At 41.6% G+C, this 15,827-nt stretch overlaps 1 protein-coding gene across 3 annotated transcripts in view; it reads left to right on the top strand.

Annotated features, from left to right (window-relative positions):
• LOC104589476 (putative leucine-rich repeat receptor-like protein kinase At2g19210) overlaps window positions 1–1,103 on the top strand; it is a 33,155-nt gene extending 32,052 nt beyond the window's left edge. For all 3 annotated transcript variants that reach the window (XM_010247823.3, XM_010247822.3, XM_088893601.1), the window contains exons 11-13: window positions 20–82; window positions 164–353; window positions 479–1,103. In XM_010247823.3, coding sequence (XP_010246125.1) covers window positions 20–82; window positions 164–353; window positions 479–905 — 680 coding nt within the window. In that variant the 3' untranslated portion in view covers window positions 906–1,103. The remainder of the gene's footprint in view (window positions 1–19; window positions 83–163; window positions 354–478) is intronic.
• Window positions 1,104–15,827: the final 14,724 nt, after the last annotated feature.

The following is a 15,827-nucleotide window of genomic DNA, read 5'->3' as shown; positions in this document are numbered from 1 at the left end:
TATGGTGGTATTTGTGCAGGTAAGAATGCAAATGCCTTAAGTTGGGAAGACAGACTTCGAATAGCAATTGATGCAGCACAAGGTTAGTTAAGTGCAAGTTAATTTCCTTGAATTTTCCCTTTTCCCCCTCAAATTAAACTAATAGGTTAAGAAAGAGTTGCAGGATTGGAATATTTACACAATGGTTGCAAGCCACCAATAATTCATAGAGATGTTAAGACATCCAACATCTTATTGAATGAAAGATTGCAAGCTAAATTAGCAGACTTTGGGCTTTCCAAGGATATACCCAATGAAGATGGCACTCATGTATCAACAACAGTCATTGGGACACTAGGCTACCTAGATCCTGAGTAAGTGCTCTCTAATTCTTAGCATTTAACTACCAAGTTTCTTATATCTCAAATTTGAAAAACTTTTATTTTAGTACATGAATTATGAAAGATTTCTTCTAATAATAAGAAGCTTGTACATGTAGGTACTACAATTCTAACAAATTGAATGAGAAAAGTGATGTTTATGGCTTTGGGATTGTCCTCTTAGAGCTAATCACAGGCCGACCAGCACTTGTAGGAAGTGATACCATGATTCACATAGTGCAATGGGTAGGTCCCTTGTTTGTAAGAGGGGAAATAAAAGGCATAGTTGATCAAAGATTACAAGGAGATTACAACATCAATTCCATATGGAAAGTTCTAGAGATTGCAATGGCATGCACAGCACCAACTTCTATTCAAAGGCCAATTATGACCAATGTGTTAGTGGAACTAAAGGAGTCTTTGGAAATCCAAACAGCTAATAATATGAGTTGGAAAGTAAAGGAAGAACTGGAGACAAAATCTACTGCATCCTTTGGAATGAGTTCTCTAGATCTTTCAGCTGAAATTGGTCCCTCAGCAAGGTAGTAAATGAGCATGTGTTTTGCAAATAAAGTTTCCATCCATTACATAGATCTTACTAGTATCAATAACCTACCACTTCAAAATGTTAGTGTCTATCTAGCTAGTGTTTTGGAGTTAATTTCTCTACTATTTTCATTGTTTGTACAATTTTGATAAACCAATTAATAAATAAATAGAAGAGTAATTTATTGGCTTCGTTTCCTTGCTAAAAAGTCAACAAGGAAAGTAAGGGATTTTACCAATGTTATGTATGATGTATCCATCTCAATCTCAACATCTATAATTATGTATTCAATTTAAAAGTTATCATATGGGAATGAGATCTACTTGATATAGAAAGAGCTCCTTTATTAATTCATGGTTCAAGGTGTTGGAAAATATGTATGGAATGAATTATGGTAATCTGTAAAAGGAACCTCCAACCTATTAATTTTGTACAAAATTTTGAAATTTACATCGAAAATTTGAATTTTACACCAAAAAATTAATTGTGAAAAACCAGAACCTATTAAAAAAAAACATATAGAAATATTGTGCTGGAGGTGTGTGAAAAGAATCTGCCCTCAGGATTCAATGATCAATCATCTCTCTACACATACTTCTATAGAAATATTTCTTTATACCTCAAAAGCACACAATTCATTACAAGACCAAAAGAAAACTAAAAGTAGAAGACTTGAAAACATAAAGCTGTGTTTGGTTGCAGTGCAAATTCATTTGCACTGATGCAAAACTAAGGTGGGTGCAAATTTTGATTTATTTTTGTTTCATATTTCACCTTACTTCATTTGGTTGCAATAAAAATGAAGTAAAATAAGACCCGAAGTAGAATAAAGCAAAATCCAAAACAAATTTAAACCAAAATTTGCATTTTTCTCATTTGTACTAGTGCAAATAAAATTGCACTACAACCAAACACAGCCTAATAGAAAAGCACACAAGAAATGTAACTATCTTTCTATTTATAGAGACATAGCTTAACAAAAGATGTGAGTCATGTGACCAAGGTTCAAAGTATCAATACAGGGTGATACGCCCTACCGGCATATCGGCCTGTATTAGTACTTTTTTTTTATACTTTTTTCAAATCTGGTTCAGAGGGGCCGGTTTAAAGCCGTTTTGCCCCCTGACCACTTGCCGACCCGAAACACCCCCTGTAGGAAGGCTCCAATTGATACTTTGAACCTTGGATGTGACCACTCACTTTCATAAAAAAAAGCAATGAAAGTGGATTGGCAGTTTGGCCTAACACATTTCCATTACAAAAGATAAATAAAATAAACAATAAAAAATCTTACGTTTCTGTATTCCATGCCACATGCTTCACTACGCTTCAACCAAACTTAGTTTAATCTAGCACGCACATGTGAAAAACACCCCAAACCCAACCCCTTTCTATGCATCTCTTCTTCCCTTTCACTCCCAAAGCCCCAAGGCAAGCTCCTACTTATATACTCATTTCCACTTTGTTTTCTATCCAATGTGAGGCAAGTGCTTTTCATCACACTCATCTCTCAAAGTTTTGAAGGGAAATGGAAATATACAAGACAAATATGCAAGAGAGGGGTCAACACAAAAATGAAAAAAATGAAAAGACTACGACAGTATGTTTCCATGAATACAAGGTACATATATTACATTTACTTTGTCAAAAATTTAACGTAAGGGTATTTTAACATATACAGCAGTATGTTTCCACAATCATAAGGTTTTATTACCATACATACATATACATAGAATGCTTCTGTGCCTTTTCATTTGACGTTGAAAGTTGATATCTCCATACCTCTTTAACAAGGTGATGACTTTAATAGGTTCTTCATATATCCATCACATTTTTAAAGCCACATGTAATTAATATATGCTTCCAAGCCATTTATTTATTTAATGAATTGTTTATTTTATTTATGATGTATGATTATATTTTATATTATGATTTCATCAAATAAATCATGTATTCCTCAGGTGACAAAAGTAGAAATATAAGTAACAAAAAAGTTGCTAAGTACATAATTTTGTGCCACTTGTCATCAACACATGAAAAGCATGCATTTATGCACATTGTTATTTGAATACAAAAAAAAAAGTTTAAAATTGCAACTTTACTTTGAGAGATTCATATGAAGGAAAAATTTATAAAATAAATCAATTTCCGAAAAGAGATTGGAAGGGTTTGTGGTAGTGATTGATATAAAGAGAAAATTTGAAATAAACATTTTGGTCATAATAACTATATGGTTATTTTGGACATTTTCATGCCTCTTGTTAGAGGATTATAAGAGAAGGGGTCTACTTGCAACTGTATTAGAACATTTAGGGAAGGTGATTGCAATTACCAAATTTAAGGGAGGATTCAACAATAGTCAGAAACTTCAGGGGAAGTTTTAGCATTTTTCCCTTTATAAAACATGGGTTTCATATTGTTAAAAAGTATTTAGTATAGATCTAACTATTAGAATTATTAAATAAAAAAGGCATTAAATACACAATTTAATGTGAGAGATGAGAATTAATATCTTAAATATAAGACTTAATTAATGAGAGGGGATTAAATGTGGTGAAAAGTTGTAAATGATATTACATTATTAGATTGCATAATTAAAGAGGGCCTAAATTAAAAAATAGGGGTAGTTTAGTCAAAAAGAAAGTTTCACACCCTCATTGGTACTTTGATAGTACTAGTAAATGTGCACGTGGCAATTCTTGATGATGGTACTGATAGTAATAATTTATCCAAAATTTTCTATAAACTTTATTTATTTATTGTTTTTTATTATTAATTAGATGCAAATTGCAAAATTCAAATCTAATTATATAAACATCTCATCCAAATATGTGATAATTGGATCGAGATGCGAAATTTCAAGTATCATTGACAAGCTTACATGCTTGGCTAGACTATATTTTTTGTAATGTTTTATCTTTTTGGTGTATCTTTTTTTTGTTAATTTATCAAAAAAAAATGTAAGATTCAAATAGAGGAAATTGAATGAGGTGAAAAGTAGTAGCTCAATTTACAATTTAAATTTATTAAATAGGGACAAAATTCAAAAATGAGTATATTAGTTAAAAGAAAGTTCCACAATCTTATTCATATTTTTAATAGTAGTTTAAAATTTTAAATATAAAATTATAGATGTGTTCAATTTTTTCTATAATTCTTTTATATTTATATGTATAAAAATAATTCTGATTTGTCACAATTATTTTTTGCTTAATATGATAAATATATGATATTATACATGTGCTTGAATGCTTTTTTTGCAAAATTTATGTTTTTTTTCATTTTTTGTTTTTTTTTTCATATTGTATTTGTTTATGACATTAAAGATTAACACATTTGACCCAAAAGTTGAACTATTGATCTTTGCTAAATAGTTTTCATTTTGGTTAGTTATAAATTATTTATTTTATTTTTATTATCAATAAAAATATTTCTTGTTTATTACACTTTTTTTAATTTTATTTATAAAAATATCATAAATGTGTCTAATGTTTTCTATATTTTTATAATTTTCTATATTTATTTCTATTTTAAAAATTTTATTACCTAACTATGACTTCATATATGGGTTTGTTTGGAATTTGTTTTAAAATATATGGGTTTAATTGTTAAAAATATTGACATAGATCTAATTAGTAGCATTTATTAGTAAAAAATAACTTAATTATAGAATTTAATAGCAAAAAATGGTAGTTAATACTATAAGACTTAATGAGAAAAGATTAAATGAGGTGGAAAGTAATAATTAAAGTTACCTTTTCAACCCTTACAATTAGAGATGGAGTAAATACACGAATATGGACATTTTAGTAGCCATTAAAACTGACGTTAAGGCTATAATAAAATGACTTTTATACCCTTTCTCAAACAAAGAAATAGAGGATAATTTTAGTCCAAAAAAACTTTAACTCTGCATCCACACTTTTATATATTGTATTGATAAATATAAAATAAAATATAATAAAAATTATGGATTGCACAATTTTAAATTATAATAAAAATATACACAAAATTATAATAAAATAGAAAGTAAATATACACAAAAGAATCTAATCATGTGGATTGCACATGGAAAATTTAAATTATAATATAAATTATTATTATTATTATTATTTTTACGAAATTTTGTATTTCATTTCCATCATAAATAAAAATAATTTTGTTTTTATGATGAATGTATAACATTAAAAAATGTTCCCAAATGCTTTTTACAAAAATTCTGTACTTTTCCATTTTTTGTGTTATTTTTTTAATATTTATTATTCAATAATGACATCATGAGTTTATTTGTAAAATTAGATCATTAATCCACCTTCTAGATAGGAAAATAGATTTGCTGTTAGATCAGTTTTAAATTATATATTTCATCTATGTTATATAAATAATTTTTACTTATTATACTTAATTTTTGTATAATATAACTAATATAGAACATTAGGAGCCATTGCTCAGGCTAAGGAGAGTGTGACAACATTAGGAGTATTACGGTTTCACAAAATGTTTGCAAAAGGTTTTAATTCCGGTGATTCATGTGAGTAGAGAGTGTAGCACTGTACCTTGCAACTGAGGGAGATGTCCTCTCTTGTCAGGTAGTGTTTGATCATTAAGGGTTGAGAGGTTAAGTGTAAGACCATTTAGGGATAATAAACATGATGGGCTAATCTCACATCTGCCCACAGTCCTTGGGCCTTCATAAGATGGCTGGACCCAAGGACCATTTAGTGTAAATATTGGGCTCATTAAGAGCCCATGGTGATAGACTCAGGGGTTCACTATATTTAGTAGTGAATTTGGCTAGGCCTTGTAACAGAGGCTAGGCTAAGCCCATATGGCTAATGTGGAGATCAATGATAGGGCCCCAGACTATACAAAGAGAGCCAAGCTAGCCAATATTAAAAGGAAGTGAGGATAACTCTTATCCACTTAAAGAGTATAGATCAACAAATAAGGATAAGAGGATAACTCTTATTCACTTAATGAGTATAGATCCAAATAGAGATTTGGATCAGGAAACTTCTAATTTGATTATGAGCAAATTAGAAGTAGTTGATCTTGATCTGTAGATAAGATAAGGGATTATCCTTATCACTTAAAGAAACTCCTAATCAGATTAGAAGATTGACTCTTTAAGGGTTTTATATAAAGAGGAGGGCAAATTGAAGAAGACATCTACAGTTTGACTGCTTTCAACTTCCATTTCTCTCTCTCTCTTCTGTTGCCGCCCTACCCTATGAGATCTCCACCTCTTGGAGTGATCAAGATTCGATCTTGATATCGTTTCTTGGTGGAAGAAACTATTCTAAAGTTGTGCTCTCTACCCCATTCGATTCTTGCTGAAGAATCTGAGGTTCTTGGTGAAGAACCACTTAATGATCCCACCTAATCCTAAGCTGTGTCACCTTCAGTAGAGGGAGGATTTGGTACTCTCTTTGGGCGTGAACACCTACATTGGGAGGAACTTTTTGCATGGATTCTGTATTAGGTATTCCTCTCCCTAATCTTGGTTTCAGATTTGGTCCGATTTGTTTCAAGAATGATCCTTGAAAAATGCAGTTTTTCTAAATCAGGGAATAGGATTCCCAGATGGGGGAAAGAAATTTTTGAAATTTTGCCCAGCCACCCTGCATGGTTTGGCCATCCATATGATGGATCTCCAATCCCCTCAAGAAGTTGAAAAAGTTAGTGGTCCCTTTGCATTGGATAGGGACCTTAAGATTTGTTAAACATTGACTATAGATCCAAGGAAGATTTCCTCAACTATGTGCTACGGTTTCCAAAAGCCAGTCATTTAGTCTTGGACAAACATGAAACCGTGAAGGAGATTATGGAATAGTGTGTTAGAGGTATGTAGTCGTCCTACAAGATCAGGATTAAAAACCATGAGATACCTAGATTTGCCTAGATCTAGAAATGCGGTGAGCGTACAACAAGAATAGTTGCTACTCCTTTCTCGTTGCATCAAGGCAATTCACCACAACAATACTACCACCCACACTAAGTGAGTTATGTAGTAGACAAAAGACATCATGTGAACCATGACATTGGATGTGGATCTTGATGCAGCGCGATCCAGGCACTCCTAGCTGGCAGTCGACTGACTCCTAGCTGGCGATGGATGGTACCTAAGGAGAAGATGGTGAAGGATTCCCGGGGGACTTGCCCGGTGGGAATACTCTGATGCTTAAGTTAGAACACTTGAGAGAGCGGTAAAGAATGCAAAGAGGGCTAAGATTGCAGGTAGCGCTAGATCAATGAAAGTTCGAGATTCACTCCAGGTACCTCTTCCCCTTCGATCATGGGGCTCTTAAATATGGGCGTTCTTATCAAATTGGGCATAACCACCACCGGACCTCTGTCGCAGCCATTATTCGCCAGGGCTGCGCAGGTAACCTTTGCAGAGTACTACCCAATCGGATGAGTGACACATCCCGGAAAAGACAGACATGCCACCACCTGTCGAGAGACGCAGGTGTAGTCTGCCGGGCCGGCAGGGACTGTGCCATCAATCAGGAGATGTGATGCAGTCTGACGGGTTCGGTCTTGTCAGATAGAAGCTTCCTAAAAATGTCGCATCGCTTAGTAGCGAGCTATCCCGTTACGAGCTGCCTTGTAGCGAGCTCCTAGAGGTACTTCGAGGTGATTTTGCCTGAGGTTGCCTTTGGGGCAATTTTCCTGCCTAAGTATTGGAGCGAGCTAGTTATCCTAGCTCGCGAGCTAGGATAGACTTGTCTTGGAGTATTCCCTTTCAGTACATCGGGGGTCCTCGAGCTCGCGCTATAGCGAGCTCATCCTGTGGCTAGCTGTAATGTAGCGAGTTGTCCTGCGAGCTTGTTACTTAGTCGCAGCCAGGCTGTTATGCTTAGTTGTCGCTTGTGTTGAGTCACGTCCACGTGTCACCTTCTTAGGAGGTCGGGTCAAATCACCCTCCATCAATTGCCCCCCACTCCTCGAGCTAAGGATTCTACTCTAGCATGAGGAGTTCATGGAGTGTGACGGGTGGATTTTACCCGAAATTCAAACTTGATTGACTGATTGCATTAAATACACGCGCGGAAGTCAAGAGATTTCTGGACTTTTCGAATGCCAAAAGATGCGCCAAAATGACTCTCAATTCTGGAAGTTGTGCAGCCGACATTACCTTAATCATGGGAGACGTGTAGCCAGTCACATTTCGGTTTTAGAAGATGTGCGGTCAGCTTGACTGCGAACCGTCAGATCCGCCTTAATCTGAGCCACCGATTTCAGGGCACACTGGCTACAAATAGGAGGGCCCCAGGCCTCATTTCCTTTACGCTAACTTGCCTTGCTTTCGGATTCTGAGGTCGCGTCTTCGTCTAGCTGCTCAAGCTCTCCTTCCGTTCACACCAACTTTTCGGTTCAGCTTTCCCTAGTGAGTCTTATCACTCTGCTAGTATGTCTGGGTACCCGTACAATAGCTTTCCCCGGGGCGGTGACCAAGATGATGCCCCCTCAAGCTCGAGGGGAGCTTGGGGGCAGGCTCTGGAGGCTCGCGAAGCCTCAGGCAAGACAGCTTCCACCTCCCGGGGTAGGGAGCCAGACAACTTCGGTCCTACCTCCATGTCGATGGAGAGACTCAGGACCTTGGTTCTTCAGTTTAACCTTCCTAGAGACCTCATTTACAGTCTCCCTTCCGGTGACTATCCTTGGGAGCACGGTCCCGACGAGATCGTGATCTTCTAGGAACAGCTCATTGCTGGCCTTCGTCTTCCTCTGCATCCTCTAATAGTGGAGGTTTTGAACCACTTCAATGTTACTATTGACCAGCTTCACCCCAACTCGATCCGAAATGTAATTGGGACTATCTCTTTATTTTATGAGTATAGAAGAGCCCGAGCTCCCGACGCAAGGGCAGTTCCCTCCGCCTGAGTAATTGGGACTATCGGAGGGTGGGAAAGCGTCACCCACTTCACCGTGGCTTCGTGAAGGAGCCGAAAGGCGGTTTCTCACAAGGAGGTCACCAGCTGGGGAGAGATGGACCCCAAGCAGCTCGCCAGGCTAGCCTTCGCTCACTATATGGTGGTAAGTGGCTACTTTTTTCTTCTTTTCCCTTCTTCTTCTTTTTTTCTTTTCTGACCTCGTTCTTTTGTTGGCAGGTGAACTCCGCCATCCACGCCATGGCCCTCCAGACCAACATTCACTCCGGCGACGTTCTCGCTCAGAGGTCAACCGTGCAGAAGCTCCAGGGCGAGCTCGACCGGGCCCGAGGTAAAGTCCTTCAAGCTCGAAAGGGGAGCGAGGCCCAGGAACTGCTTGTCCGAGACCAGGAAGCACAAATCACCCGGCTATCTAAGGAGAGCACTCGCTACAGGTAGGAGTCGTCGAGGGTGGCAGCGGAGAGGGAGCTTCTTCGCCAGCAGGTCTGGGACTTGGAGTCCACGCTTCAGGATCGGACTCAGAACTTTGACACCATGGTGGAGGCTGAGCGAGCTAAGGCGGTGTGGGACTTCAAGGACTCCTAGGAGTACCATGACCTCTAGGTGGAGTACGGCTCGAGTTCCTACCATTCTGGATTTAAACTCTGCTGCTAGCTGGTCCAAAAGAAGTTCTCCAGGCTCAACCTTGACGGCATAACAATGAAGGGTTTGGATCCAGAGACGGCGGACTTAGCGTCGGAGGAGGAGCCTGACTCTCCGGAGGATGACGAGGATGTGGAGGTGGTGGATCCCTGAGGCTGGTTGCTGCTCTTCTGTTTTCTTTTTCTGAACAGATTCTGGTGGTTCTCGGGTGTTAGAACCCGGTTTTAAATATCTTTTTTTTTATGAACTCTCTTGGGCAGTTGGGTCCTACTTTTTATTTGTTTTCTGTTGAACTTTTCCCGGGCAGTTAAGCATGGTTTTTTGTTTATAGAAATTAGTAATGAAATGTTTTATCTTTTTCTGCTAAGTATGGTGTGCTCTTTACTTTCTGTCGAAGCAACTTTATCACTCAAGCTATTAGAGCTACATTCCCGAAGTAGGATCTTTTGGTAGTTGTTACCCCAAGTTGTTCCTTGGTGCTTGTGGTAGTTTTATAGTATACCTCGAAGTGGTTACCATATATGCCCGAACTGTATGCTCATAGGTTGTCCCTTATTAGGTTCAACTAGTATACCGAGGCAGGCTACACTCCATAGGGTTCATGCTCGAGCTGCCTATGCCTTCGGTATTAATACTTAGCCTTTGCCGATGAAACGGTTAGATCTTTCACAGTGCCGAGGTCTTAGTTAGTTCGACATTTTAGCCCTTAGGTTGAGGGAGTGACTTCTAGTCCACTCTTGGAGTTCGCCCATGCCATATAGGCGACTGGGTCTTATCGTGCCGAGGTCTTTGTTAGCTCGGCATTTTGGCCCTTAGGCTTTGGGAGTGACTCGTGGTCTACTCAGTAGCTCGCCCATGCCATAGAGGCGATTGGGTCTTATCGTGCCGAGGTCCACGTTAGCTCGACATTTTGGCCCTTAGGCTTTGAGAGTGACTCGTGGTCTACTCAGTAGTTATAGGTAATATTGCCTTAAGTTGACAATATTCCATGCCCGTGGTACTTGTTTCCCTTCTAGGGTTTCAAGCGCGTATGTTCCTTCCCCAAACACCCGCTTTACTTGGTAGGGTCCTTCCCAATTTGGGCCGAGCTTACCAACACCGGGCTCAGGTAGCATAACTTTATGAAGCACCAGGTCGCCGACGTGGAGGTTCCGCTTCTTGACCCTGGCGTTATAGTACCGAGCTACTCTCTACTGGTAGGCTGTGGTCCTGATATATGCAAGGTTCCTTACTTCGTCAAGTAAGTCGAGGTTGGTACGTAGCTCGTCTTCATTTGCCTTATCATCATATGCTTCCAGTCGTAGCGAAGGAACCTCGATCTCTGCTGGGATGACTGCCTCAGTGCCATAGGTGAGGTTGAAGGGGGTTTCGCCTGTAGCGGTCTTAACTGTGGTCCGATAAGCCCATAGAACACTGGGTAGCTCGTCTGCCCATAGTCCTTTAGCTCAGTCTAACCGTGCCTTCAGTCCGCGGAGGATAGCTCTGTTTGTGACTTCCGCTTGACCATTTGCTTGAGGGTGTGCGACTGAAGTAAAGTTCTGTCGAATTCCCATGTCTTGGCACCAGTTCTGGAATTTAATGTCCTTGAACTGCTTACCATTATCAGAAATCAGTACTTGAGGTAACCCGAAGCGGCACACTATATTTTTCCAAAAGAAGTTCTGTACGTTCCGAGCTGTGATTGTTACGAGAGGTTCAACTTCTACCCACTTGGTGAAATAATTAACTGCTACTACTAAGAACCTCCTCTGGCCTGTCGCTGGTGGAAACAGTCCAAGTATATCGATCCCCTATTATGCGAAAGGCCACAGACTGGTGAGATACTTGAGGTCGGCAACGGGCTAATGGTGGATATTGGCATGCTTCTGGCACTTGTCACACTTTTTGACGAGCTCGATAGCATTTGTTTTCATTGTTGGCTAGTAGTACCCCTATCATAGCACTTTTTGGGTGAGGGCCCTACCCCCCAAGTGTCCGCTGCACAGGCCCTCATGAGTGTTGCAGAGCACGAGCTTGGCTTCCAAAGGTCGCAAGCAGCGCAGGTAGGGGAGCGTATTAGATCTTCGGTACAGCCGTTCGTCTATCATGACGTATTTGGCCACCTAACACTCTACCCTTCTGGCGGCATTGCGGTCTGCAGGGAGGGTCCCGTGTAGCAGGAAGCTCGCGAGAGATAAATCCAGCTCGGCTCTGCTTGAACGACAGGAGCGACCTCCTCTGCCCCCCCGAGAATGATAGGCCGAGGCAGGTTCTCTATGTACACGGTTCTCATGGTGTTATCCCTAGTGCTGGCTATTAATGCCTCGTACTCCGCTTCATTGTTGGATGTCGTGAACTCGAAGCGTAGTGCGTACTCCAGTTTTGTGCCACTTGGGCTGTACAGAACGATTCCGGCTCCGCTGCCCTGCTGGTTTGAGGAGCCATCAACGTGAAGTATCCAGGGCTCCTCATCCCAATTTGCGCTTGGCCTAACTGGGAGAGATGCCGCACTGGTTGCTACCTCACGGTGCTCGAGCTCAACTGGCCTGGGAGCTTCGGGCTCGCCCAAGATGGGGGCCTCGTGCTCGACCGGCCTAGGGACTTCAAAGCCGAAAGTGCATTCCGCGATGAAGTCTGCTAAGGCTTGGACCTTGATAGCAGTTCACAGCTTGTATTGGAGATCATTCTCCCTGAGCTCAATGGCCCACTTCGTCAGTCTACCGGAGACCTCGGGCTTGAGTAGAACTTGCTTCAGAGGTTTCTTGGTGAGGACGATGACAATGTGAGCTTGGAAGTATGGGCGGAGCTTCCGGGCTGCAATGACTAGTGCATAGGCCAGCTTTTCTATCTCTGGATATCTCGTCTCTGCTCTCTACAATACTTTACTAACATAGTAGATAGGTCGTTGGACCCGATCTATCTCTTTTATCAGTACCGAGCTAACCACCTCATCGTTTGCCGAGAGGTACAACTCTAAAACATCGCCCTCCTCGGGCCGGGTTAAGACCGGTATACTAGCGAGGTACTTTTTGAGCTCGTCAAACTCAAGCTGGCAATCTTCGGTCCATTCAAACCCTTTGCTTTTGATTGCTTTAAAGAAAGGCAGACAGCGGTCTACCGACTTGGACATGAAGCGGCTCAGAGTAGCTATTCAGCCATTCAGCCTCTGAACCTCCTTCAGTTTTCGGCGTGGTCTCATGTCTAGGATGGCCTTTATTTTGTCCGGGTTGGCTTCAATGCCGCACCGGTTAACGATGTAGCCCAAGAATTTACCCGAGGTGACGCCAAAGGCACACTTATTCGGGTTCAATTTCATGTTAACTCTTTGCAGAATTTCAAAAACTAAATGCCAATCTTGTATTAAATCATCTGAAAACTGGGTTTTAACGACCATGTCGTCTACATAGCATTCTATTTTTTTGCTAATCAATGGCTCAAATAATTTACTTACAAGTCTCTGAAAGGTTGCCCCAGCATTTTTCAACCCGAAGGGCATGACCTTGTAACAGTACAGGCCAAGCTCGATTATGAAGGCAATCTTTTCTTCATCGGTTGGGTCCATCCTGATCTGGTTGTAGCCCGAATAGGCATCTAGAAAACTCAGCAACTCATGTCGTGAGGTCGTGTCCACCAGACGGTCGATCCTGGGGAGTGGGAAGCAGTCCTTTGGGCAAGCTCAGTTCAGGTTTGTGTAGTCGACGCACATGCGCCATTTACCGTTAGCCTTCTTTACCAGAACGGGGTTGGCCACCTAGCTCGGGTAATGAACTTCCCTGATAAAATCGGCTGCGAGGAGCTTCCCAACCTCCTCGTCGACTGCCCTCCATCGCTCTAGGGCTAGGTTGCGTTTCTTCTGTCTAACAGGCCTAACTACAAGATCAATATTAAGCTTATGAGTTATGATGCTACGGTCTATACCGGGCATTTCTGCCATGGACCATGAAAAAACATCTAAATTTTCAAGTAGGAAGCGTACCAGTTAGATCACAGAGGCTCCTCAATGGAAGCGCCGATCTGAAGTGTCCAGGCTGGGTCCTCCATCGATGTTGGGATGGAGACTGTCTCTTCCGTGGGCGCAGGTCGCTCCTCGCACTGCTCCGTAGGTCGCTCCAACTCGAGGTCGTTGGCCACCTTGGCTTTCCCTTTGAGGGCGGCGATGTAGAATTTATGAGACTCAAGCTGGTCACCTCGCGCTATCCCGATTCCGAAGTCCGTGGGGAACTTCATTGCCAAGTAGTAAGTGGAGACCACTGCGCGTTGGGCATGGGTGATCGGCCGACCTACTATGGCATTGTACGGGGAGGGGGTTGCGACCACTAAGAAGTCGTGGTTGAGCCTCACTATGCTAGGCCAAGTGCCGACTTCCACAAGTACTGTAATCCTTCCCAGGGGCCTGACTTCCTCTCCGCTGAAGCCTACCAGGGGAGTATTTGCGGGCTTCAGGTCGCTTTCTTGGAGCTGAAGTTCGTCGAAGGCTGCCTTGAAGAGGATATCTGCTGAGCTACCCGAGTCGACGAGGACACGCCTGACTTCAAAGTCGTTGATCTTTACCTTTATGACGAGCGTGCCATCATGGGGGTAGTGGACCCCGCGCGCGTCATCCTCTATGAAGAAGACTGGGCCTTCCATCCTTGGTCGCTTCGGGGGGTTCTGTTCTTCCCTGGTGGCCTTGCGAGTTGATGTCCGAGCTGCAGCTGTGGTGCAGCCCACCACAATCAAACCTCCGACAATCACGTGGATGGTCCATGGTCCCCCGAACTGGTCTCTCTTCCAGGGGCTGCCTCTGCGGTTGCTCTGCCTGCCTACTGGATTTGGGAGCATCTCTATTCTGCTCCCCCTGCCGACCTGCTTTATTATTATTATTATTTTGTACAAAATTTTTCAAGTATCCACGACGGATGAGCTCCTCTATCTCGTCATGGAGGTTTTTACAATTTTCGGTGCTAGGACCGTGGTCTTTATGGAAACTACAATACAAATTTTTATTTCTTACATTAGGATTTGCCTTCAGCCGGGGTGGCCACTTCACATACGGGGCGTCCTTGATCACCATAAGGATTTTGGCCCGCTTCGCGTTCAGGGGTGTGTAGTCCGCCCTTTCTGCTGCTGGAGCTCGGAAAGGTTGATTCGGCCTTGCCCCCTGAGCTTGGTCCTTCTTCTTCTTGCAATCGCCCTGAGTCGGGGGATCCGTTTCCCTTTTCCTTTTCTCGAGGGCCTGCTCGCCCTTCTGGTTGATCTCTTCCACCGTCCCTATAAACCGATCTGCGAGTTTGAAGAACTCGGTCACGGTCTTGGGCTGATTGACAACCACATGCCACTTGAATTCTTTATGGGTAATGCCTCGCTTGGCCGCGGTGAGACGAACTGCGGGGTCCAGATCGGGTATTTGTAAACAAGCATCATTGAACCGCTTGATGTAACTCCGGATGGACTCCCCTTCCTTCTGAACTATGACGAGGAGGCTTTCCTGAATTCTTGGGCATCTCTTGCTAGTGACAAAGTGGGAGGTGAAGACTTGCATGAACTGCGCCCAACTTCTTTCTATTAATATTACATCAGATCGAATCCTATACATTTAGTCTAGAAAATAAAAAAAATTATTTAAAGACCAGAATGAATGAATAGAAACTGTAAATCGCAGGTTCACTGCGCCAATCAAGATTTCGATCTCCAGTTGTACGAATAGCCCATAAATCAAGAAAATAATAAAGAACAATTCTAAATAAATTCCAGATTTATAAAAATTAATTTCAGATCATTCGCCGATTAACTGGGAACAAATTTCCCAGAAAAACTTTAAACTAGGCAAATCGGGTAGAACACCTTCTGCGTATTTGCGCCGGTTTCAGATCTGGTTTGTTTGGTTCAAGACTTGAACCTGGCTCTGATACCACTGAAGGGATGGGAGATCCATCACATGAATGCCCAAAACTTGCGGAATAGGGTGGGCAAATTTAAAAAATCTCTCCCTTCAACTGGGAATCGCTTTCCCTATTTTAGAAAAATCATGTTTTTCAAGGATCAATCTTGAACCATAAACTGAACCAGATTTGAAACAAAACAGTAGGAGAGGGATATACCTGATACAGAGAAATAATATCTCTCAATGGAGGTGTTCTCGCCCAAAGAAGATCACCAAAGACTGCTCCCATTGAAGATGACACAGTGGATGGAGGAGCAGAATCAGCAGGGTCCGTCCTACGAACCGAATTCTTCAGCAAGAATCCAATGGAGGCAGTGAGCACAACTTCCTATCAGCCTTTCAGCAAAGACTAATGTCAAGATCTAATCTTGATCACTCCTACAATGTTGGAGAACGATCTGGCAGTATGGTGGCGACAGGAAGGGATCATAGGGAGAAGGCGCAGTCACACTATGTATTCTTCTCTCTGTAATTCGAGATCT

This window comes from Nelumbo nucifera, chromosome 8 (assembly GCF_055504915.1).
Source record: "Nelumbo nucifera cultivar China Antique chromosome 8, China Antique-T2T, whole genome shotgun sequence".
Taxonomy (NCBI): domain Eukaryota; kingdom Viridiplantae; phylum Streptophyta; class Magnoliopsida; order Proteales; family Nelumbonaceae; genus Nelumbo; species Nelumbo nucifera.
This window is presented reverse-complemented; position numbering and strand designations above follow the sequence as displayed.